Source organism: Dama dama, chromosome 28 (genome assembly GCF_033118175.1).
Source record: "Dama dama isolate Ldn47 chromosome 28, ASM3311817v1, whole genome shotgun sequence".
Lineage (NCBI taxonomy): Eukaryota > Metazoa > Chordata > Mammalia > Artiodactyla > Cervidae > Dama > Dama dama.
The window spans coordinates 50716980-50744120 of NC_083708.1; the positions used below are offsets into that span (position 1 = coordinate 50716980).

Genomic DNA, 27141 nt, shown 5'->3' on the forward strand with positions numbered 1-27141 from the left:
CTACAAAAAGTAACATGGAAATAAAAACAGGAAAACAAATCTTGGAAAGTGGAGCACAAGAACAGTTATGTTCAGGATCAGGAAAGTGCTTGAACTAAAGGAGGTAAGCCCAAAGAAGCAGGATACCAGAGCTGTTGATAAAACAGAAGCGTACGGACACCTGAAGAACGAGGTATGTACCAGTGTGGGCATTTCCATAGTGTAGCCATGGGCTTCTCAGGTGGATCAGTGGTTAAGAATCTGCCTGTCAACCCTGGAGATGAACGTTCCATCCCTTGGTCAGGAAGATACCCCGGAGAAAGGAATGGCAATCCACTCCAGTGTTCTTACCTTCGAGATCCCATGGACAGAGGGGCCTGGTGGGCTACAGCTCATGGAGTCACGAAGAGTCTGACACAACTTAGCGACTAAACAACAACATAATGTAGTGATAGGTTCCTGAACACCTTTGAGGATGTCACTCTTCACATGTAATCTTCACAATAACCCTGGTAGGCAGATGATAAATGATTCTTCCCAATTTTAACTCTTTAGAAAATGAAATTTGGGCAGTTACTCATTTTTTTTAAGGTCACACAGCTCTGAGTAGCTTTGCTAATAACCAGCAGTTTTACCCAACACAAGCTACTTCTGTTGCCTCAATTTTCTCGTTTATAAGATTCGAATCATAATTATACCTACCTCATAGGGTGAGAAGCAGTGCTTACAAACTTCCTAGTGTGGTTCTTGGCACATGGTAAGGACTAGTAAATGCTAGATGTTGCTGTTATTTCTGTGAAAGCTGCAATTTAAATAACTTGACATTAAGCAGATTTTTTTTTTCCTGCTATGTGTTGGATCTTTTAGAACATAAGTGGGCTGGTTATGCATGTATATTTCCAAAATGATTTTAAAGTCAATCTTTCACTTAAAACCTACGTCCCTACCACTTTACAAAGCAAAGCTACATGTGGCTTGCCCAGCTTCTTTTCTTAGACTTAGTAAAATTTCTTCAAGTAGGGAGAGAAGAAAATTGATCAATGTTTTAATTATGTGTGTGTGTGCTCACACACACACACATGCACGTCTTAGTGTTAAAGGGTGTGTGTCTTAGTATATAAGGGAAAGTATGGGCTTCAGAGTCAGATTTTGATTCAGATTATGGGGCCAGCTCTTCTTAGCCATGTGACTTTTGGGGATATCATTATCATCTTTATCCTCTATAAAGAGGATTAGTGACACCCATCTCATAGAATTGTTCTGATTTTTAGTTAAAGAATTTCCAGCTTCATACAGAATGATCAGAAATGTTACCACTTCCTGGAGAATACATTGTAAAGAGTGAAGAAAATGGCTTATTTTATTTAGAAATAGTAAAATCCGTCCTACCCAAATGTAGTAAATTATTTATCATCCTTTGAGACCAATATACTTGAAAAAGCTTTAGATGGGTTTTGCAAATGGTGGTATTATTTCACTTGGACTCCAGTGTCCTGAAATGTACCCATGAATTTTGCTTTGTTGATACAGGCAATTGAGTTAGTTGCCAAATGGATTTTAGTGGTTTGATATTCATCTTACTCAAAGCTAAAGGACCTGAAATAATCTTTAGCCACTACTTCATGTTGAAAGCATCTCAGGCAAGTTTTACACGAAGAGGACATAGCAGATATTTGGTTAGTTTTTAGGAAGCTTGCTTACTATGATATTCTTTCTCCAGGTATTTGGCACCACCCCCAGTACTGCAAGGAGCATTAAGTTCTGTCTCATGGTTATCCAAGAATTTCAGTGTAGAGAGACTTAGAGTCCTAATGTTATATAACTTATACTTAAAATCTTTACTTTTGTGTAGTTATGTGAAAAATACGATGATGTCTTGCAACCAGTTTGATCTTTTTGTGGAATTGCTTTAGATACATGCGTTAGTTAGCTCCATATTTTATATAGTTATTTTGAGTGTCCACTTCCTCTTGATGAACTGATTTGAAACATCAGATCAGGAATGTTGGACTTATGTAATTTTCCTTCTTTTTTTAAAGTACTAGTCATTTTTCTTAATGGAATACTGCTACTATCAAAGGAAGTGTTCTGGCTTAGCTCCACTGATTAATTTTCACTGTTTGCTCTTTATTTGAAGAAAACAAGTCTAAGGATGCTGTTTATGCATTTGTGTCTACTCGATTGAGATGGCAGTTATATATACAGAAATAGGAATAACATTACAGTTATATATACAGAAACAGGAATAATATCACAGTTTTATGTTTAGTGCAACTAAATAATAATATTAAATTATATTATTAATTGTTGGGCATATTGCATTAATGCCTTCTATTCCAGATCACTAGAAAAATCTTCTGGTATTCACCCCTGTTATGTTTCCGTTAAGGTCTTAGAGTTGTCTCAACTTTCCATAGGAAAAGTGAGTAAATGACAGATCAAAACTTGAGGCAGTATTGAATTCATGTTTTACTGATTTATGGAGAAGAATGATTTTATTATTTTCTACCATGTGAAAATGATTATGGGTCTTTTTGGACCAAAGGACTAATACTAAGGTGGTATCTAGGACAGTTTTATATTCTAGCTTAATGTCTATGTCTGCTCTAAACAGGGAAAGTATTTTAATTTAAAATATCACATATAAGCCATAAATACTTTCCTCTTGGTACATCATATCCTAAAGCTCACAGGAGAAGTGGCTTAAAATTTTGTTTTTATGTCTAGATTGTAAGTAAAATCACTTGTCATAGTGAGTTGCAAAATGCAAACCTTCATTTTGAAGCTGCCTATTTCTCATTTGGATCTGACATATTAAAAAGCATATAATTAATGCTTGACATTAGTAATTAACATTAACTTTATGGTGCTTAATATGCCATCGTTCATCCATCAAATAACCAGAAATGCATAATGTCTTGACATAAAGGTTTTAATTAGATAGAACTGTCCTTCAGTTTTCACATGGTGTAAATGTTAAAAGCCCAGAATGTATTTAAGGAAAAATTTTGTATTTGTTTGTTGGGTGTTAGCTGTATTTTTATTTATTTTTTTTTTAGGAGTATGCGTCAACAATTGTGTCAGGAACTGCAAAGGGAGAATGGGGACCTCATTGTGCAGTCTTCATTATCGACTAAAGAGCGCCACCTTGCTGCAGTGGCCAGTGCGCTCTGGAGGCATTTCTTTTCGTTTCTGAAGAGTCAGAGGATGTCACAGATAGTGCCTCTCTCGCAACTCGCGGATGCGGCCGCAGGTCAGCGTTCTTAATTTGCCAGTTAGCTTCTCATTTTGCAGACTGTCAGTTTTTTCTTCTGTTTGCTTAGTAGCAAACTCTTATTTTATTACAGTGCAATAAATATTTTGACAACCAGGAAGAAAAGAATTATGTATTTTAAAATTAGGATTCTTTGGCTTGTTTATTATTTTCCTGTTAGTAAAAGTAAAAATTAAGTGATGATTTGCTAAAAAGATCATTTTTAACCTTAAAAATACTGAATATACGTGGCTTTTCTTATTCATGCGTTATTTGGAAAGTAAAGCAGTATTTGACTTCTAGTTCAGGTCGTTTATTTTCAGATTGTATGTGCAGCTACCTAGTAAAATATGAAATTGAATAAAGAGCAAAAAGAGATGGCTTGAATTCCACTTCAGCATAAAACCGATGAGATGAGAATGACATGGAGTACAGAGAATGTTGCTGTTCAGACTTCTGTTAGATTCTGTTTTAAGTTGTAATCTTTACTTAATTTGATTATTAGCCTGTAGACATGTCCTTAGACTTTAAGGGACTCTGAATCAGATGAAATTATAGGCAAAAATTTGAATATATATATTCACATATGCACTTTCCCGAAAAGAAGTTTTTATCTTTTTCAAAGGGATATTTTATCCAACGTATGTTAAGAAGTACTGGAATAGAGAGAGATCAATATGGTGACTACATGTATTTAAATGTGGTTTTTAAGAAGATGTTTAATGTATTTAAATGTAAACGCTTTTAAAAACCTAAGCTCTAAACCAAGGTTTATTTTACCCTGGTGTGAATAAGGAAAACTTAGCTAAAAGCATTACTACATAAAAGCCTTCATGATATACATTTGAAAAGATTTTGAAATCTGCTAGTGCTTCCATAATTAAAACTTTACCGTGATATGTACATTGGAGAACTATGACAGGGCAATGGTTTTCCAATGACTGTAATGTCTGCGAAAATAAATACTGACTTTCAGTTTAACCAAAGCAGTCATTATTAGTCGATACGACTTATCTTTCTACCATTCATCACCCCAACTCCCACTTAATGACCAAAATGATACAAGTTAGTCAGTACTGTCTTAGGTACTGAAAATAAATAGTAATATAGATATAAAGCAAATATATGTGGGTTTGGGGTTTGTTTTGAAGTAAAGACAGGAGGCAAAAATTTCCTGCGTTAAAAAATAGTTAATGAATACTTTGCCATTGGGATTTATCAATGGGAAAAAAAGAACTACAAGTCCTTCTTTCATGCATAAGCTCCGTGTTCTTATGGAAGGAAGAGAACAAGAAGGAGGGTAAGTAAAATGTGTAATATGTCAGATGATGATAAATGGAGAAAAAGAAAAATACAGAAAAGGATAGAGATAGGGAACCTGGGTTCGATCCCTGGGTTGGGAAGATTCCCCTGGAGGAGGGCATGGCAACCCACTCCAGTATTCTTGCCTGGAGAATCCCATGGACGGAGGAGCCTGGCGGGCTATAGTCCACGGGGTCACAAAGAGTCGGACACAACTGAGCTATTAAGCACAAGGGAAGATCACAGGCAAGTTATGACTTCAAATAAGAGCTGCCCAGAAAACTTGTAATAGGTATCATTTGAGCAAAGACCCGAAGGAGGTGAGCTGTGTGGCCATGCAGATATGAGCTATGCAAAAATCCAGAGGCAAGAGCATGTCTGGTGTGTTCGAGAAACTGCACGGAAGCAATCAAAGCTCTTGTGGCGTAAGAAATGGAGAAAGAGTAGTCAGAGGTGCAGTCCACAGGTTGTGGAGAACTGCTTTCTGTTCTGTCTTATGCATAGTTGTAAAAAGACTTTCCTGAGACTGGAAAGTCTTGAGCAGAGAGGTGATATGATTGCTGTGGCTGCTGGACCGAGATTAGACTATTGAGAGGTGGGGAGGTCATGTAGAGAACTCTTGTAACAGCTTAGAGATGGACAGCTGGGGCCACAGTAGGAGCGGTGGAAGTGGCGAGAAGTGGTCAGATTTCCAGTTTGAAAGTAGAGCTGACAATTTTCTAAGTGGGTTTGATATGGTAAGCAAAAGAGAGAAAGGGAGAAACCCTCGTTTGAGATGAGAAAGATTGTGGCAGGAAGAAATTTTTATGAGTGAAGACTGGGATTTTGACTTTGGATATACAGATATATTTTATATATATATCTCCCTTAAAATCTGAGTAGGGATGTTGAATAGACCCCTGGATAATGAACCTGGGTTTCAGGGAAGAGGTCCAAGCTAGAGATTTAAATTTGGGAACTATTTATGTACAAATAGTCTTATAAAGCTATGACCTGGATAAGACTGCTAACAGAGTAAGTAGTAAAAAGAGAAGTTTGAAGACAGGTCCCAGGATATTCCCATGTTCAGATTTGTAGGATTAGAAGGAACCAAGAAAGGAGACTGTAAGGAATACCAGTGAGGTGATGTGAAAACCCATTAAGTGTAGTGCCATGGAAACCAAATTACAGAGCATTTTAAGGAAAGAACAGTGATCAACATTTCGAATGTGTTTAATGGGTCAATTAGGATGAGGCCTGAGAATTGGTCATTGGATATAGTAGGACAGAGGTTACTGGTGTCCTTGAAGAGCAGTTTTTTGCTGTAGTGGGTAGAGGCAAAGGCCCCTTAAAGATATCCAAGAGAAAATGCGAGAAGAGGAATCACTGGCTGCAAACATAAGTAAATCTTTTTGAGTATATCACCATTAAAAGAGGCTTCCCTGGTGGCTCAGATGGTAAGGAGTCTGCCTGCAATGCAGGAGACCCGGGTTTGATCCGTGGGTCAGAAGATGCCCTGGAGGAGGAAATGGCAACCCTCTCCAGTATCGTTGCCTGGAGAATTCCATGGACAGGCTACAGTCCATGGGATCTCAGAGAGTTGGACTCGACTTAGTGACTAACACATACACATCTATAAGAAGTAGAAAAAATTGGGATGTTAGCTGGAGAGGGAGGTGGGGTCAAGGAGGGTTTTTATTTATTTTTTTTAAAACATGGGAGAAACTCCAGCATATTTATAATGCTGACAGGAATGTGTAGGAGTGAGAGAAAACTTGATGCTGCAAGACAGTCATTTGTGTTTTAATTCCCAGGAGAAATGGGGTCTCATAGAGGACTCGGCCTCAGATCTCCTGTGGTAGCAGAAGAGGAGGCAGAATAAATGGGTCCACTTGGAGGTGGCAGGGTAGATGTGGTGGTTCTCTTCTGATGCTTCTCCTTTCTCCTTGACGTAGTAAAAGTCATTAACTGAAAATGAAGATGGGGAGGAGATGCTGACTGATGGTAGAGAGAGGAGAGAAGGTATGCAGTAATCCTCTAGGAGAATGAAAGACCAAATGGACTAGGGAAATATGGTAGGAACGATAGCCAGCTCTAAGGACCCACTTACCATCTTTGGTCATAAATTTAAAGTGAGATCGGTCCACATGGTTGTTCACCAGCCACTTAACATTGGCCATAGGTGCCCATGGGGAGAAGACAAAGAGTTGTAATTAAACAGATGGTGTTTTTTTCCAGGCAAGTTCAGTGAATCAAGTAAGAGACAAGGGAATTGATGGTATATGAAAATGAGTATAATGATGGAGCATTCAGTCAGGTTGCCTGGAAAGGGAAGGGAAGGCACAAAGTCAGTGAGGAGCATAGGGAAAGTTGTAGGACCAATGAATCGTAGGTCCTGATGGAATCAAAGGATTGCTGGAGGAGTTGGGAACCTACAGGGGAGAGTTTGAAAGCTAATTTGATGCCAGAAAGAGGGGTCTTCAAAGTCGGGATTTCAGGTTCTCTGTATCACCATGGGAGTGAGTGGCGAAACTACTGGAAGATGGTCTCACTGAAGGGGAGAAGTTCACGTCCAAGAGACTGGGAGGAAAAAATCATCAAGAACTATGACAGGAGTGCAGTTAGAAAGGATGATAGTGAGCTCCAGTCTTCAGGGAATGAGAGGTGGTGAAGGAGGAGACAGACAGGTGCAACGAAGAGCGTGTTGGTGTAATTTGATGACCTGAGACTCAAAGCCAAAGGTTTTCAAGAAGAGGAAGGGAGAATGGTCTAGAAGCAGCAGTGTGGACCAGAAGTTGCTCACCCTTTGTGGGTCCCATGTATGAGAGTGTGGGAGGATATAAACAGCCACTGTTTGAGCGAGCATTACAGGAGGCAGTGCTTAATAAATAATTTATTGATAAACATAAATTGGTGTTGGACAAGGAAATGGCAACCCACTCCAGTATTCTTGCCTGGAGAATCCCATGGACAGAGGAGCCTGGTGGGCTACAATCCATGGGGTCATAAAGAGTTGGACACAAATAGAGTGCACATGCACATAAATTGATGCACTGCAAATTAGGTTGGGGAATCCCAGGAAATCACAAAATAAAGTCTGTTTGTTTACCATGGGGATCTAAGAAATTCTGGTTCCTAGGGTTTCTGAGTTCTGAGGGAAGTGGAGTATCATTGATTGATTGTAGGAAATCACTGTTTACTAGAAGAAAATGTCCAGTGTCCATGGTGAGTGAGAGCTCTTCATCTGTGGTCAGTGAAAGTGGAAGTCACTCAGTCATGTCTGTGGTAGGTGATGAGTATATTAACTTGATTGGAAAAGAGTGGATGCTAGAAATGTTTTTGGTAATGGGTCATTTGCGTGAGAGAGGCTCTTTAGCAGAGACATCAGGTTTAGAATTTGCCGTTTGAGGGCTTTCCTGGTGGTTCAGTGATAAAGAATCCTTTGCTAAGGCAGGAAACATGGGTTGGGTCCCTGATGTGTGAAGAGCCTACATGCCTTGAAGCAGATACGCCCATGCACTGCCACTACTGAGCATGCACTCCAGAGCCAGGGACCTGCGACTGCTGAAGCTCGTGCTAGAGCCTGTGCTCCGCAACAAGAGAAGCGACTGCAATGAGTCAAGCAATAATTTTTTTTTTATTAATTTGCCATTTGAAGGGCCTTTCTATTATAGATGCATTGTGATGATGCTGAGACAGATTTTTCCAGACCCTTTCTTGGAGATGCAGATAATCAGCACAGAAATGTCTTTGACAATATGAATTTAGTTCAGTTTTAGCTTTCTGTTCTACATTTCTAAAACGTGACATTTACTGTTTAGTGCTGATTTTTTAAAAAATCACTATTAACATAATTTGAAGGGAGATAGTGTTTTTTTCTTTCTTTTTTACATTCTCACTGTAAGTTTCTCTCATTGTAAATCTAGATTTTACTTTGCTGGCAATGGACTTGCCCAGCACTGCCCCATCAGATCTTCAGCCTCAGCCAGTTACATCAATGATACAACTCTTTGGTTGGGATGATATCATCTGGCCCCAAGTTGTAGCCAGATATTTAAGCCATTTCCTACAGAATAGGTAAGTGTTTTTATTTCAGGTGTACACGTTAATGTAAACCCACAATGGATTAGTTCACAAGGAAGCTAAGAGTTTCCAAAATAAAAACTGGTCTTTGCTGTGTATGCTTTCACTCGGGCAATTGGCTGCTTTCCTGTGTATCCACATTTTGACTGTATTAACAGTAGGAAAGTTTTCTTAAAACAATGCTGCTGCTGCTTTGTCAAAATGGTTTTTATAGGACGGCCTTACCCTCATCCTGAAATGATCTTTCTACACTCGCCATTGTGAAAGAAATTATACAATTAATACTGCTAAATCTGTAAGGCACTGTTTTATTATCACAGTTTTAGTTTAATGGTAACTTTCCTCTTCACACTAGGTTTTAAAGATCGGACTTTTGTGCAGTGATGAACAAGAGACTTCATCACCTTGAACTTTGATTTTCATGTCTTTGAGTGTCTGTATTACATAAGAGATCTGAGGAACCCCAACAGAAAAAATATATAATCAGTAATAGAAATGGTATAGAACAGTCAGGGTGATTCAGATAAGAATATCAAGATAAGGGAAAATAAAATGAATACACAAACCTAAGAGACCAATGTAGATCTGATCCCCCTGCCAGTCAGTGAAAATGAAGAGAGGTATTCTTCTCAAAAGGAAGTTCATTAAGCATACTCATTAATCATTTTCTCACTAGCTTTCAGTTACACAGTAAGGGAGTTCAGCTTCAATTGGATTACTTTTAGGATCCCTTCCAGCTTAAGAATTCTTTGATGACAACAAACATTTGTTTATATTATTCGTTAAATACTTGTATGAAATTATCTCAAAGGATTTGTTTTTAAAATAATATTGGTATGTTAGCAGCAAGGAAGGACTAACTGAAATGAAGCAACTGAAATGAAATGCAAAGATGTTAAGTAGCGTTGGGAGGTTGTATAAGTAATAAACAACCCATCTGAATTCTGTTTTGTGTTCTCCTTTTTTATGAAAATGTGTATTCAGAGTATTTCAAAACAGTACTTTTAGAGTTATGATTTATGTATTTTTCAAGTGTCTAACTTTACACAATATTTATAATTAGGTTAAGACTTATCCCCATCCTCTCTTATAAAATGATTAGAAATCAGATTAAGCCAGACCTTTGACTTTGTAATTTTTAAAAAGCTCTTGTTTGGATGTTATTTTGGAGTTCTTTAATGATGACTGCCTGTGGGCGGGGAGAGCAGAAAAGGAAGGGAGGGGGATTGGATTGGTTGGGAGACCCTCGTAGAAATGTATTTCATCTTTTTTCTTCTGTATATGGTCGTGATTGCTTCTCTGTTTTACTCTAAGGGCCACGGTTTTTTATTGTGCTTGCCACTTCCTTCAGTATTATCACACAAAGCTACTTAAACCCCTTCCCTGTTTTTCTCATTTTAACCATGTCTCTCCATTGGCATAAGTCATATGTATGCCACCAGTGGAAAAAGGAAAACTTAAAAATTAGGGCATTATAAATGAGAGCAAGAGTATTTGTCTGAAATATTTTGTGGTGTCTGTAGTGTTTATTTTCAGCAGAGTATGTCTGCATTCGTGTGTGTGTAAAATAAGTGGGACCAAAAACTGGGGGGTATTAGAATGTTTTATTTCTGAATCTCTGTACTCAGGGAACACATCGTCAGGGTTTTGTTTTGGTTTCTGTTTTTAATATTCATCAACTTATTTTTACAGCATGTTATGTGAAGCACTTTCTCATTCAGGCTGTGTATCTTTTCAAGCCCTAACTGTAAGATCATGGATCCGTTGCATTTTGCAAATGTATGTAAAAAACCTTCATGTGCCAGATGACTCATTCATTGATCTAAATCCTGATCAGGCAGTTGGTAAGTACTGCAAGTGTTTCACTTTCTGGCTTGCTAAGTATGTTTAGAATTTCCTGTTTTGTTACATAAATTAATAGAAAAGATTAAAAAATATATATTTGTAAGTAGGTATTAATATGAACAGAAGTTTATTTCCATTTGCAGTCTGTTTCTTTTTTCTTGATATTTTCCCATTACTGTATATGACAAATTTCTTTCTTATAAAGATAAAAGAACTTATTTCCTTGGAAGCTCAGAACAAAAATTTGCTCTCAGGTGACAAGCTATTTTTTTACCTTGAAGAAACTGATCAGAAAAAAAAAAGTGGAGATATGAAGTAAATAACCAGATAGCATACTGTGAATACCCTATAAAGAAAAATATCCAATTATGAATAATTTCCTCCTTTTCCTTGTAACTTTTTTTTTTTTTAATATTCCATACTGTTCTGGTTGTCTGGAGCAAGTGCATTTTCCTTTTCCTATAGCTATTGTTTATGGCCAGTTGTAAATCTTGGAAAGGCTGGACTGAAAACATGCTCCACATTTACTTATATATTTTATTATATCAGTTGGCTTTACATTAATACCTTTTGGGACTAGGATGTTCACAAGTAAATGTTTGTTTTTAAATAAAGCCTTCCTGTAGTGAGAGAAACTTAGTTTTTAAAAATGTAGAAATGTTCATTTTAAAACAAATCATTGTCACAAATGAAGAATGCTGCATTCTCTGCCCCCATGTGTGTGTGTGAACGTGCTCAGTCGTGTCTGACTCTTTGTGACCCTATGGACTGTAGCCCGCCTGGCTCCTCTGTGCATGGAATTCCCCAGGCAAGAATACTGGAGTGGATTGCTGTTTCCTACTCCAGGAATGGATGTATATATACATATATGTAGCATAAACTTATATAATAAACATATAATTTATTTTGACAGAAAAGGACTACATGGAACAGTTGACTGAACTGACAAGGTTGCTATTTAAGCTATCAGAAGTAAAGAATATTTTCTCAAAGTCTCAAGTTGAATATTTACCCATCCCAGAAGATCCTAAAAAAGCACTTGTTCGGTTCTTTGAGGTATTTTTTTATTCATTAATATAATTGTCCGAATCAGTTACAATTTTTTTTCCAAAAATCCTGAAGTGTTCATTATGTTTTTCTGTAAAATGAGTTATTTTAAACTGAATCATATTATTGGTTGCTGCTATTATAAAATTCTTGAAGAATAGAAATGTGAATCTAAGATACAGTGTACAATTCATTCTTGAGGACAGCAGAGGAATTACATTTAATGAAAAATAATAAGAGTAAAGAATGCCACATAAAAACCTTAACTCCAAATTGATCAAAATCGTAGGAGTATCTTATTGCTAAAATTGCTGGCTAACCATATTCTTCAGGTACTTAAATCTCCTTATATATGGTCCATAATAGTTCCAACTTAATGTTTACCACCCTGTAACAAACTATAAATTTTACAGTAAAATTTTAGTGTGTATTCAGCATAAGCACCAGCTACTTCATATCCGTAACATGGTTGGGGCTTTAAAATCTAATCCATTTGTTTTGTTTTGACTCTGTAATAAATAGTCCCATTCAACATTTTACTTTTAATTATTAATTTTGTAGGGATCTATCTTACGTGATAGTCTTGTTTTATAGCCTAATTGAAGTTGTTAATGTGCTTGGATTAGTGTTTTTGTAAGCTATTCACAGTAAAACTTGGTTTATTTTCCCACGGTGGTTGATATTAACTGCAATGAAAATCATTACAACCTGTAAGCTCTTTCCATAAATGTGAATTCTTCCATTGGTTTTCATTAAGTTAAAATATAATTGTACAATAGTTAGAGATGTCATATTAATCTTAAAAATTATTTCATAATGGTATAGTAAGTGAGTATGAAAGTCGCTCAGTTGTGTCCAACTCTTTGCAACCATGGAATTCTCCAGGCCAGAATGCTGGAGTGGGTGGCCTTTCCCTTCTCCAGGGAATCTTCCCAACCCAGGAATCGAACCCAGGTCTCCCACATGGCAGGCAGATTCTTTACAGGGAAGCCCAAGAATAATGGAGTAGGTAGCCTATCCCTTCTCCAGGGGAATCTTCAGTATATGCAAATGTAAAATACACATGTCTCTGGAGCCTTTTCTTTAGTTGTTGATTGAATCTCCATCTCTAATTAAACACCTTTGCCAGGGACTCTCCTGGACCAGAAAAGAATGTAAAAGTCAAGCACCCCATCAGTCATATTCAAAGGCTCTCCTAGTTTAATCTTATCCAAATTAATTGCTCTTTCACCACTCACTAAACTATAGTTATTCGCTAAATGCTAGATAGTATTAAGTGAAGATTTCTTAGGGACTTGAAGAACCAAAAGAACTAGTCCTTGATCTTAGTGAACTTTTACTTGTCTGAGAATACAAGATATGCCCAGAGATTAAAATAATATAAGATAGTATGATATGTAAGTTAGTAAGATATGATAAGTGCCAATTAGTTGATAGGTCAATCAGCAGGTTAAGAATTCAGAGCATCTTGATATAAGAAGTTTAGTTTTTATCCTGTGAACAGGCTTTATAAATTTTTAAGTAGTTCTGATTTGTTCAAATGACTTTTAAGAAAATTGGTAACAACAGAGTACAGAGTCCATTAAAGGCTCAGGAGCACTAATGGCCAGAAATGAGTGGGATTTAGGAGGAATTGAAGATTGAACTAGGGGATCTTTGAATGATTGTGAAATACTGTGTTTAACTAGAAGAATGATGACCTTTAGTAGAGATCATGATTTAGGATGGGGCCAAAGTAGGTGAGAAGCCCAATTTTAAACCCGTCTAATTTGAAGTTGTCTCAGGGGGTGGGTGCTCAGGGACCTCTCTCCCCCCCCCACCTGCTGTGACTCACAGAACTCAGCATATAGTTGTACTTAGGTCTATGACTTTTCACAGTGCAAGGTTTCAAAGTACAATCAGCAAAGAGAAGAGGTACATGGGTGACATGTGGAGAAGCCAAGCACAGCTTCGTCTTCTAGTGGTGTTGCCCTGGACATGCTGAATTCTTCCGGCAAGGAGTTGGGAGCACCTGGGAAATTCTTTACTGGGGGAGCTCTTAAATGACTTAGTGCCCAGGAGTTTGGTTTTTGTTTTTTAGTGGGGGCTGGCCACCTAGGCCCTGTTTGTTCAGCACTTTTAAAGATCCCGATTCCTAGAAGGAAAGCAGGTATCCAGCATAACTGTATTGGTTGCACAAACTGTTGAAACACAGTGAGCCGTTCTTATCAGAAAGTGATAGGGAAAAAAAATAAGGTTCCAAAAACCACCCAAGGGCCAACCTTGCATGTAAGCCTTCTAAGGATAGTGACATTGGGACCTGCTATGTTAACTCTTCTTAGCAGAGAAATGATAGCATGGCATGAAGGTAGGGGGATAGTCAAGGCACTGAAAAATACACATCTCAGAATTCAGAGAGGTTAAAGCGAAACATAGAGAAATACTGAAAGCTAGGGCACTGGTTTTCTCAAACATCTCTTTCATAGATTTATAGGAGTCAGTAATTTTCAGGGGTTCTGTGAGCTCAAAAGTATATTGGCATTTATACAAGGAACGTAAAAGCTGTAGTAGAAATCAACACCATGGCCCAAGATTGTACTAGATATAATTATATCATTATAATTTTCAAGGCCATGCAGTCACACAGGGGGAGAAAAGTCAGTTCACTTAAGAATATCACTAATGAAGCCACAAAGTTTTTGATTTTAATAAATTTTGATCCTTGAGTACATGCCCTTTTTGTATTCTGTGAATGACGATAGGAAGTGTATTTAAAGTACATTTGCTGCACACCGAAGAAAGACTATTTAAATAAGAAACACTTATGTAATTGAGTTGCAAGCTGAATGGACACTTTTATCATGAAAGAACAACTGACAAAATATGGTTATTCAGACCTGAGTATTTGGCAAATATTTTCTTAAAAATGAGCCTATCACTTCAAAGAAAGCAACTTTGAGATCACTTCAAAGACAGCATTTTTGCTAATTAATATAATTTAAGCTTTTAAGGAAATTAGAATTTTGGAACACTTATATTTGCCACCAGGAGCTTGAAAACTTCTTAACAGTTTAAGATTTTTGGATAGCATTGGTGTTAACAAGTACAATTATTTGTTATATTAACAAATATGATTTTTAAAAAGTACAGACAGTGAAATGTGTTGTCCAAATTGGGAACCAAAATTTTTCAGATAACAAGTACAAACGTTTTGGAAAGCATGCATGGCTGGAAAACATGCATTCAAAGCACAAGATCGACCAGTGGCTTTTAACGTAGCAGAGTACAGACTCTGCATTGAAGTGACTTTGGATGCCACATGACAACTCATGTTTAAGAAATACCACTTGTCAAATTTCGGTGTAATATCAAAAAGGAATTTCACAATTATCTGAAACATTTATTAAAATACTTTTTCTTCTTCCAGCTACATGTATTTATCAGACTTATTTGTTTTTATCTACAACATATTGCAACAGATTGTATGCAGAAGCAGATATGAGAATAACTATCTTTTATTAAGCCAGATGTTAAAGAGATATGCAGAAATATTAAAAAAAAGCCACTTTTCAGTATGTTTTTTTGTTTGTTTCAGAAAAGGAAGTTATTTTCACTAAAAATATATTACTTAGAGTAACATGTTTATAATTTTAAAAAATAATTAAAAATTTTCTTTTGTAATTCCTAACATAATAAATATCAATAGATATAGTTCAAATAATATAATAATGTGAGAGTTGGACTGTGAAGAAAGCTGAGCGCCAAAAAATTGATGCTTTTGAACTGTGGTGTTGGAGAAGACTCTTGAGAGTCCCTTGGACTGCAAGGAGATCCAACCAGTCCATCCTAAAGGAGATAAATCCTGGGTGTTCATTGGAAGGACTGATGCTGAAGCTGAAACTCCAATACTTTGGCCACCTGATGCAAAGAGCTAACTCATTGGAAAAGACCCTGTTGCTGGGAAAGATTGAGGGCAGGAGGAGAAGGGGACGACAGAGGATGAGATGGCTGGATGGCATCACCGGCTCCATGGACATGAGTTTTGAGTAAACGGGAGTTGGTGATGGACAGGGAGGCCTGGCGTGCTGCGATTCATGGGGTCGCAAAGAGTCGGACACGACTGAGCGACTGAACTGAGCTGACTGCACTGAAGCCCTTTAAGATCCTCGGTTGTTAAGTGTATAAACAGGAAACTGAGACCAAAAGTTTGAGAATTTCTGGTCCAGGAAAAGAATATAGAAAACCAAGGGCAGAGATCCAAATGGAAAGGGGGATTCATTGAGTATATATCTTTTGTTCTCATCTGGTCACTTCCTAATCACTCACATTCACTAGGTTTCTTATCTTTTCCTTCATTCTACATTTTATCGTCAACACGGCTAACTTTATTATCACCTGGGATAACTTACCTTGAGTCCTCACGTCAGATCTCCCCCAGGCGTCGTCTCTCAGTGGTCTTCCCTTCTGCAGACATCCATGCACTCCCGTGACTGATCACTGAACCGTGGCGTCGGTGGGTGCATCTGAAAGTTCACTGACTGTCACCACTTTCCTTCCAGCTCTTGGAGTGACTTCATCAGGACCTTCCTTTCCCTGTTTTCCAAGTGCAGCGTCCTCTGACGGTCTCACTTTCTTCTCTATCTACCTCAAGTAAACCTCTTGGAGGCCTCATTTCAACTACTCTTAACCAACACACTCAAAACCTCCCACCCCTGACTTTTGGTTACAGCTGTAAGCCTTCAGCTTTGGATCAGTACCACCACCCGGTTTCTTTCCTTTGTCTTGTCTTCTGAGATCTTCAGGAGAAAAAGCACGTAACCATGTATCCTGGTGCCATTCATGGTCCGGTTTCGGTGATTGAAATTCATTGTAAGTTCTCAGTAGTGGCTTAGAAACATCACTACTGTCCTCAAACCTCACCCATCCCTAGCCAGTTTTCTCTTGATTCTTTTTGTGACTTCTCAACTCTTGCTTATTCTTACCTTTTTACAACTAGCCTCTCACGTTATTTACCTTCTTCTTCTGACTTCACCATTATTCTTTCACTACCTCATCTCACACTTCTCTGCCTCCCCAATTTGCCATTTACACCCTTTGTACCTCATCCTGTTTTTTCCTCTGAGAAAGTTAAGCCGGCAAGTATTGGCTTATAAACAAAATTCTGAGGAAAAAATCAACTCTTATCATAAACCTGAACTTTATGGAGGTCTGACTTGTAAGAGTTTATTAACCTCACCAGTAGGTCTTTCTTGTAGAAATTAGTGGATTTAGAATTCCCAGTTATGTGCTAGAAATATGGTGAGCCATCCTGTTTGGAATGCCTAACAGGAAATTTGTTTATAAGCTTCTTGTATATTAGTCCCATGTGTCTTTAACTAATACTTTGCTGACTCATAATTATTGGTGAATTGATTTTTTTTTATTCTTCCTTTAGCCTTTATTTTAGTCATAAAAGCCAAGATAATTCTTTTTTCTGGATTTTAATTGCTGTGAATATTTATTGGAAAGTTAAGGATGATGGCTTAAATGTAAGGAATATGTATGTGCATGTGTGTGGTAGAAAGAGAAATTATCTGTATTTTTCAAAGTCTGAATTGTAGAAAACTTGGAAAGCTAAATCATGTTTTTTCTTATTTATAGGCTGTTGGTATAACTTACGGGAATCTGCAGACATTTTCTGATAAATCTGCCATGGTCACAAAGTCCTTAGAATACCTTGGTGAAATATTAAAATATATAAAACCTTATTTGGGAAAAAAAGTTTCCAGTGCAGGGCTGCACCTGACTTATACGATGATGGGTATGTATTCCCGACTTTATTAAAACTTCCCTAGACTGAACCTATGGTATCATGATGGATAGGAATATACTGATACACTGGCTAAGTCACTACTCTCCACACAATCTTAAGAATAATCCGAAAGACAGTGATTTAGTTTAAAACAATTCATGTTGATTTTCAACTGTATCTGTGTCTTGCCCTACCTCCTTTCAGAACTTTTCTTATGCTTGGTTAATACTAAAATTAATTATGATCAATAGAAAAAACACACCAGCTCCAGCTTGCTACGGATAGTCTGTTGTAAATCATTCACATTGTGAATGCCTGCATAATTAAAATGAACCCTTTTCCAACACTTATCTAGGCTTTGTTAGAATTTAAAACTTCAGAAAACCATCACTTCTGTTTTTTATGGTCTGCTCTGTATGAAGGAGGTCAGGAAAGGATTTATTATAGTGGTAAAAGATATTTATGCTTCAAATCTTGTTTCTCACAATATGTTTTCTCCTTTCAAAAAGAAAAGAAATCTTCTTCTGCGTCTGCACTATAACAACAGAGGTCATCCTTCTTTAGGAAGTCAGTAATTTGAATATCTTTGTTCACTAAAATCTTGTTGCTAACCAAAAATAGGAACTGGATAAAGGGAAATGAGAAGGATTTCCTTAGAAGTTTTTATACAGAATTTAAGTTTACTTTTTTTTCTCTGTGGCCAAAACCTTATATCTGCTCCCTTTGATCTTGTGAACATATGAATAAACCTGATTTGGGCTGTCTGAAACCTTTTATCTTTGTTGTGAAAGATAAAGGAGAATGTGAAAATGTGTAAATATGGATGATGTAGGATGTAGCGGAAGCAGTAGTAACAATTCGGTCAATTTAATTTTAGAGAAAAATATAAGTGAGAATTTATTATAAATTTAACTTAGTAAAATGTAGATTAACATGTGTTTCAGCATTTAAGCTTATCATTTATTAGTTGCTATTAGATTTTTGCCAAGCTAAATGTATGATTTTAGAAGGATGTCTTTATTTTACAAAATACATGATTGTCTTATCAAGAACTGCAAAATCATTTGGATTGGTGATATGTAGACCTGGGACATAATTCTCCTTATGAAGAATTAGGGGGCCTTCTTTGTTTTGTTACATGCTTGATTTTTTATTTAATGGCCAGTGGATATGGTATTCTTTTCCTTTGTCTAGCCCTCAGAGTCTGGAATAGAGTACACTGCTATAGTGTTGCCCATTTAGTCAGCAGAAATTAGGAACAGATGTCTTTTACGGGTACACAGGTTTAGAAGAAAACAGAGAAAGAGCAAATACAAATTGTTGAGAGTTCGAACCTGTTTGGGGTATGTTGGCGTTGGGATATCACATCGTCTAGAGTGAAAGAAAATTAACCACTGAAACATGAGTACTTTGTTTACCTGGCTGGGTCCTCCCTGGGGATAAATGCCTCTGCTGTTCCGTTGCCCCGCTGCTGGTGGAGGCACTACCTCTTGACAGCATCACTCCAGATGAAGGCATCTGGGGTCTTAATTGTCTCCAGGTAATTTCTGAGAAGGCAGGATTGATCTCTCAGGAGTGTCTTCAGCTTCCCTTCCCTTTATGTCCTTTTTTTTCCATCCTTTATATCTCTGGTTTTTCTGTTTCCATGACTTTCCTTTTGATCATGTTTCTCTCTTGGGATCGTTCTTCCCCTTTGATCTTTCAAATTGAAATTCTACACATGACCCTTCACTGCCCAGCCCAGGAAGACCTGCTCTCCCTGACTCTGCTTCATCTGTCCTTCTCTTCTATTTTTTTTTTTTTTTTTGTAGCTTTCCATTTATTACAATTATTTGAGTACTTGATATGCCTCCAGTAAAATTTAAACTTGCTCATGGTTAGTGGCCATATCTTATTATTTCCATCATCGTCTTGTATTCTGAACAAATAAGAACATTTACTGAGTATACATCAGGCACTGATTTGGGAACTGATGATACAGTGGTTAAAGAGATTCTCCAGTATAGAGGATGGCATATATTAAGTAAATATTTCTGGAACTTAATAACCTTAAATATAAATCTAGCTATTAGTATGTAGTGTATTTTGTAGTGTTACTAAATGAGCAAAGTTGCTTTCTGTTAACTACATCTAAAAATATATAATGATCTCAATTGTCTTTTTTTTTTAAGGCTTAATATATACATAGAGTAGAAAATAAGTAAATACATAAGAACTCTTGTAGTGTGACTTTCAATTGTGGGAATATATTCCCTACAGTTTTCCTATATTTTCAGCTTTATCAGTAAGTAAGTAATAGTTCTTGTTGGTGGTTTAGTCACTAAGTCGTGTCCGACTGTTGAGACACCGTGGACTGTGGGTTGCCATTTCCTTCTCCAGGGGGTCTTCCACATCCAGGAATCAAACTCAGGTCTCCTGCATTGCAGGCAGATTCTTTATTGACTGAGCTACAAAGGAAACCAAAATGAAACTGAAAGTCGCTCAGTCCTGTCTGACTGTTTGCAACCCCCTTGGGGTTCTCCAGGCCAGAATACTGGAATAGTTCTTAGCCAGGAAAAATACTTGGTTTCTTCTAAGCTGCTCTGTGTATTTAAACCTTTTCCAGAGTTTTTTACTTAAAATTGTTTTCCTTTGCATTTTTAATTCCACACACCCTTGAATGCTCTTTCCTCAAACTTTCAAATTAGGGGCTTGATAGCAGTAAAACAAAAGTATCATCTCTACCTTCTATGAACTCATGAAATTTCAGGTCTTTGTCAGTGTTATAACCATTGCAGAAGAAAAAATACACAGGTACATGAGGTGTTTTCAGTTGGAAGGTCCTTGCTCTTTATAAGTTAATACCTGTGTGACACTTGAGTGATATGAATCATTTCAAATGGTGGTGATGACGGTTCCTCTTACCAGTGTATTAATGTTGTTTAGAATGGGAGCTCTTCTTACATTGCTGTCATCCCCAAGATTTTCACCTACTGGAAAAATGAGCAACAGGCCAGCGTTATTTAAAATATTGCTAAGTGAGCGTTGTGTTTCTTGATGATTGATTATTGTATTTCCTTTTACAACAGAAGATTAATGTTGCTGTTTGTTCTTAGAGGTGATTGTTGGTTGTTGTTTTTTTTTTAAAAAAAAACTGTATATTCATCTATAAGCATATTTTTGTTTTCCTTCAGAGCTTGAATTTTAAACTTTCTGTTTCAGGGAAATGACTTTGAATTTTATCTTCTTTTTTGCTTTTCTAAGATGAAATAAAATATAAAAGTTTATGCAGCAACTGTGCCACTGCTGTTTGGACAAGTGGTTAATGATCTCCTTTTAAATTCAAATTTTTCAGTAAAAGGGGGCTCAGTAGCAGTAATATACTCTAAAGGGAAGTATATATCTGCCCTTAATTACTTTGTTAAGCAAAAAGTGCTCATTTGTTGATTTACCATCATTCAGTTGTAGCGGTTTTTTGACAGACTCCTACCATTAGGAAACCATATAATACAGTTCATGTAGTAAAGAGGTCCATTTCTCTTCTTTTAGAATCAAACTTTAAATTCAGTGTTTATGTTAAATAGATATAAATTACAAAAACTGAAGTTCCAAGAGGTTAAGTGATTGCTTCAAGATGTTACAGCTAATCTTTTTTCCTACTTCAACAGTTAAATTTAGCGATCCCTCTTGTGGCAAACTGGGTTCAGACAGCCTGAAAATGTAATTCAAAATATAAAGAAATAAGACTATCAGTAAAATTTACAGTAACATGAAGAAGCCCAGGGAAAAGTGAATATACACATAAAAGCATAATATATGGTCTTCAGTGTTCTTAAGGTTGGGCTGCAGATTGGCCTCTGAGTTTCCTAGCAGCCAGAGCAAAGAGAGAGAGAGGTCTGGCTAATTGCAACATTTAGTCAATAACTTCACATAAGGTATAACCACACATTGTGTGTATGTATTAAATGCCAGTTGCGCAGGAAATGTATATTTTTCTTGGCCCAGAACTGAGACAGTTGCCTCTTTAGTGAAATACTTCGCATGTCTTTTGACTGTTAATACATCTTTCTTCCTATTGCCAACTTAACTTGGTACTCTGTATTTTAAATATACATTATTTTTTTTTTTTTACTGGAATGACAAAATTTTCTGATTAGAAGATAACCATAATTTCTCTTACCACTCCTCTTTGTTAGGAATTCTAGTTAAATCATGGGCACTGATCTTTGCCACCTCTAAAGCCCAAAAATTACTATTCCGGATCATAGACTGTTTACTGCTGCCGCATACAGTGTTACAGCAAGAGAAGGAGCTGCCTGCGCCTATGTTGACTGCAATTCAGAAGAGTCTTCCTTTGTATCTCCAGGTATAGTAAGTGTGACTCCTTAAAAGGAAAAAAAAAATTTGACGCTTGCCTTAAAGCAGTTTACTAATTGCAGATTTCAAAACCGTACGTTGTATTCCTTGTGTACACGTGTGATGATGTACTTCCACTGAACAGGTTTAAAATTCTTTTATGTTGAGCTCTGAAAACAAAGACGAAAGAGGCAAAACCTCCGCTCTCAAGAAGCTTAAAGTTGAGCAAAGAGACTGACTAGCGTAGACAACCCAGCATTGGCTCAGCATTTTCCTCAGCGGCCTCCGCTCTCTGTCAGCCAGACTGGGCCGAGGAGATGCAAGAGAAGATAACTGTAGTAAAGGATATTAGGTGTTAAAGAGCAGAGTGGGTAGGAGCTGAAGGACTGTACTGGAAGAGGGAACAGCATGTGGAGAGCATAAGCTATAAGAAAACATGACTCATGAGGAAAGGCAAATAATTCTTCTGTGGCTGGAGGCTCATAAAGGAGGAGCCACATAGCGAAGAGTTTGGTGTACTATTAAAAAGTCTGGACTTGCCCTCGTACGAGGGGAATGTTGTTGGATTATGAGCAGAGACGTGGGAGTGACATACCATATTTACGTTTGGAAAGGTGATTCTGGTGGCCACGTTTAAGTTGGTGAGGAGGTTAGACTGGAGATTTGGAAGGCAGGGGGTAGTTCATCATCTAAAGGTATGGAACTAAGGCAGTGGGTGCAGAGCACACAGCAGATTTTAGAAACATTTAGGATCAGCAGTCACAGAGTTGCTGAGTGTGAGTGTTGTAGAGCAGCAGAAAGAAATAGAATACTTCTTAAGATTCCATGGTGGCTGCTTATATCAATAGTTGTGTGGAGTGCTTGCCCCAGCGTGGCCCTCTGATACCAAAACAGTTCACATAAGAATTCTTATAAACTTCCTAAGTTTAAAAATTAGTTGAATTATCCATTTGGCAGAACTGACTTGGAGCTCTGTCTTTAGCTTCTTAAAGGTACAAGCTCTTCTCATCAGAATTTTTTTAGACGTACTCATTTATTATTTTTATCTTCTGATGTAATATGCTTTTCCTCAAACAGAGCATGAAAGAAATGGGTGGGGGAGTCCATTGTTTTGTTTTTTTCAATTGTTTAAGTGCTTATGTTTTAACAGCTTTGTACTGTTTTTCATTAGAAATAAACTTTCAAAATTTTACTGGACAAATACCATTTATAGTTAAAATAGAGACATGACAGTCATTTCTGATTATTTCTCTGGAAAAAGCACATTGTGAAGTCACTAAGATGCCAAATTGTAGGTGAACCTTTAGAGCATAATTTGTTGCTCTGTTGGTGATTATTTAGTAAAATGCAATATTTAGTAATATTAGCAGAAAAAAATTTTCTTCTTAGGGTGTTGATTTGTTTCTAAGTATCAAACACTGCAATCCGTGTGAAAGTATCTCATTAACTCTACACAAATACAAGGGTTTAAATCAACAGACATATAATAAGACATTGTGAGTTCTCTTTGACCTTCATCAAACTCTTCTCTAAACCTCAATTTCTCCAGCTGTAAAATCAGAGATATAACACTAAGTCAGTGAGGATGTTTTTTTGAGAAATTTAAATGAAATAATGAATACAAAACATGCGGCACAGTGCTGACATATAAAAAAACCTCCAGATCAATTGTCATTATTCCGAGTCTTAATCTTCTGCATTTCTCTGCTTTTGTTATTTTTATTTAAAAAATGTATTATGTTTCTTAACAGTGAAAGTTTTTAGCATAAATTTTATAGTCTTAATTCAGATAAAATGACCAGTACCATAAGTTTTAAAATAGACCTAACGAGAGTGGGATGGTTTGGGAGAATGGCGTTGAAACATGCATATTATCATATGTGAAGCAGATCGCCAGTCCAGGTTCGATGCATGAGAGAGGGTGCTCGGGGCTGGTGCACGGGGGTCACCCAGAGGGATGGGATGGGGAGGGAGGTGGGAGGGGGCTTCAGGCTGGGGTCACATGTACACCCGTGGCGGATCCATGTCAGTGTATGGCAAAACCACTACAATATTGTGAAGTAATTAGCCTTCAATTAAAATTAAATAAATTTATATTAAATAAAATAGTCCTAATGTGTATTTTATAACGTTGTAATTACATATATATTTCACTGATGAGTGTGGTGGTGAAGTTTTCTGAAGATGAGACCCAGAAGGGAGCTTCCTCTGTCTTCCTACTTTTCTCCCCTGCTTCCTCGGGGTGTGCCCCAAACACACGTGTTTGATTAGGTACCATTACATAAGTTAACCAAACTCAGCTGCTCCCTGAGCTTCATGCAAACCGTACCTGTCGATTATGGAAGGTGTTCTTGTTGCCTGTGTTAAGTTACACATTCTGATGTAAATATCAATGCCGGGGGCAAAATTAGTAACTTCCTAATTCTTTTTTAAACTTTATCTTTTAGTATTTCTCTTTTTTTTTTTTTCTCTCCTGTAGGGCATGTGTATTGTGTGTTGTCAGTCTCAAAATCCAAATGCCTATCTGAATCAATTGCTGGGGAATGTTATTGAGCAGTATATCGGGCGATTTCTTCCAGCCTCAGCTCACGTCTTAGGTGTTGGACAACATCCCGTTTTGTTGGCACTGAAGAACTCAGCCAGTGTTCCACCAATGTCATTGCTAAAGAAATGCATTGTCCATGTCATAAGGTACATCTAAATATTAAGGATAAGTGGTATTTACAATGTATTATTCTCTATTAAAAACAGAATAGTTTCTCTATTAAATAATAATTTTCTCTATTAAAAGATAACAAAAGTATTGGCAACCTGTAGGATTCTGAGTTTAGAAACTTTTTTCCTGAGAAGTATCTCAGAATTTATCAGAATGACTTGGCAGCCTAAGACAGAGCTCTTTAAATTGTTTTCTCTGAATTGCTTGTTTTCTCTGTATTGCTATTATTTTTCTTATATATGACCTGCTGCTGCTGTTTAGTCACTAAGTTGTGTCCAAATCTTTTGTGACCCTGTGGACTGTACCCACCAGGCTCTTCTGTCCATTGGATTTGCCAGGCAAGAATACTGGAGTGGGTTGCCATTTCATTCTCCAGGGGATCTTTCAAACCCAGGAATTGAACCCACATCTCCTGCTTGGCAGGCAGATTCTTTCTTACTGAGCCACCTGGGAAGCCTATATATGTCCTATATGTATGTATGTATGTATGTATGTATTGGAGAAGGAAAGGGCAACCCACTCCAGTATTCTTGTCTGGAAAGTCCCATGGACAGAAGTGCCTGGTGGGCTACAGTCCATGAGTTTGCAAAGAAGTCAGACATGACTTAGCAACTAAATAACAACATGTATATGTATTTCTTTTTATCAGTTAAACACTGATTGTATTTTGTACTGTACAAAATGAAGTAATTATAAGAGATAGTTAAGTGAAAAGAATGCTAATATGAAAAAGGAAGCAATATGAAGTCCTTTTTCTTTTAGTCTTCTCTGTCTTAATAACTCAGCTTTATTATTAGGCAAATGAGTCAATGAAACTTCTTAGGTTTTCTACTAAACTCCATATCTTCTAACTTCAACATTACAAACCACCTTTTTTTTTTTTTTGGCTTCATGAAGTATTTAGCTTCATATGAAATTAGTTTTTAAACTTTTAAGATGCTATGGTGATATATATTATTCTTATTGTTTTTTTCCTGTGTTTTTAATGATCTGATAACTTTAATATCCTAATATAATCTGTCACCTCATGTTACAGAATTCCATGTCTGAGATCTATTCTCCCTCTGACTTTCTTTGTGTGTTCCTAGTGTCCTGTTAATCAGGTTTGAAAGCTTCATATTTTTTGTTTCCTCTCCCTTTTCAGCCTTTGGCAAATGATTATCTCCTTCCCTTTTCACATCCCTTTTTTATCACATTATACCTACACTGTTGCCAGAGTCTCATAACTAATTTCATTATCTCTAGTCTTTTCTTCCAGTCTTACCTAAACAATTCCCCCAGATTCAGTTCAGTTGAGTTCAGTCGCTCACTCATGTCCGACTCTTTGCAACCCTATGAACCGCAGCACACCAGGCCTCCCTGTCCATCACCAACTCCCGGAGTCCACCCAAACCCATGTCCATCGAGTCGAGGATGCCATCCAACCATCTCGTCCTCTGTCATCCCTTTCTCCTCCTGCCCTCAATCCTTCCCAGCATCAGGGTCTTTCCCAATGAGTCAGCTCTTCACATCAGGTGGCCAAAGTATTGGAGTTTCAGCTTCAACATCAGTCCTTCCAATGAACACCCAGGACTCATCTCCTTTAGGATGGACTGGCTGGATCTCCTTGCAATCCAAGGGACTCTCAAAGAGTCTTCTTCAACACCACAGTTCAAAAGCATCAATTCTTTGGTGCTCAGCTTTCTTTATAGTCCAACTCTCACATCCATACATGACCACTGGAAAAACCATAGCCTTAACTAGATAAACCTTTGTTGGCAAAGTAATGTCTCTGCTTTTTAATATGCTGTCTAGGTTGGTCATAACTTTCCTTCCAAAAAGTAAGCGTCTTTTAATTTCATGGCTGCAGTCACCATCTGCAGTGATTTTGGAGCCCAGAAAAAGGAAGTCAGCCACTGTTTCCATTGTTTCCGCATCTATTTGCCTAAAATGTTTTTCCAGTATGACACTTCCTTGCCCTCAAACCTTCTTTGTTTGCTGTCCATGATCTGTCACTTAACTTTCCTATATATATGTCATCATATACAAACCCTAATGATGTTGGTTTAATTATTACCCTTCCAAAATGCTTCACATTTCCCTATATCATAGCTTTGTTCAGACCATTTTCTCCATTAAAATGCTATCTACTGGGTTAAATACTCCTAGACTTTATGGGACCTACACCTAATATCTCAGTGTACCATGACGCTTCTTTCCTTCTTCTGGAGCCATGCACTCTGTGTGATTCAGTTCTCAGAATCATGATAGTTTTGCCAAACTTGTATATGAATTTTGCAGCATGATTATAGTACTCTGCCACTGTGTTTGAGACGTTGCATAGGTAATTTTAATAAACCAAATGGCAAGTGCTGAAATGGAATCAAATCCTTAAGACCTTAAAGCTGTTAAAGCCCAGTGTTTAGGACCCTGGTGACTTTTCCTTGACTTTCCTCTTTACTTTGTATATAGTGAAAATGTTTTTCTTACTGTTTCTAGTTGAAGACCTAAACAGGTAGCAATTCCTTTTTCTTTTGTTCTTTTAACACTCAGGAAAGACAGAGAGATTGTCTCCTATGACTTCCTCTATTCCAAGCTTCTCTACTCCTATAATTCCCTAGCTTAGGACTCCTACTGAATTCCCAAGAATTCTGAGATTATCTTCCAAAGCACCTGTCACACTGTATTATAACTGTTCTTTTCTTCCTTGTCTAACTTTTCCACTGGACAGTGAGCCATTGCTTTCAGAGACCATAGTTTACTTTCTGTTCTTAAACTTTTGCCAAACAAACCACATACTCAGTGAATGTTTGTTCTAGGCATTAGAAATTCAGCAGTAAACAAAACACATAA

General features: G+C 37.3%; 1 protein-coding gene across 4 annotated transcripts in view; it reads left to right on the top strand.

Annotated features, from left to right (window-relative positions):
• The window catches only part of MMS22L (MMS22 like, DNA repair protein), a 124365-nt gene that overhangs the window by 78671 nt on the left and 18553 nt on the right, over nucleotides 1-27141 (top strand). For all 4 annotated transcript variants that reach the window (XM_061131884.1, XM_061131885.1, XM_061131886.1 and 1 more), the window contains 7 exons: nucleotides 3039-3232; nucleotides 8440-8590; nucleotides 10289-10440; nucleotides 11355-11497; nucleotides 17108-17267; nucleotides 21434-21603; nucleotides 24073-24284. In XM_061131884.1, coding sequence (XP_060987867.1) covers nucleotides 3039-3232; nucleotides 8440-8590; nucleotides 10289-10440; nucleotides 11355-11497; nucleotides 17108-17267; nucleotides 21434-21603; nucleotides 24073-24284 — 1182 coding nt within the window. The remainder of the gene's footprint in view (nucleotides 1-3038; nucleotides 3233-8439; nucleotides 8591-10288; nucleotides 10441-11354; nucleotides 11498-17107; nucleotides 17268-21433; nucleotides 21604-24072; nucleotides 24285-27141) is intronic.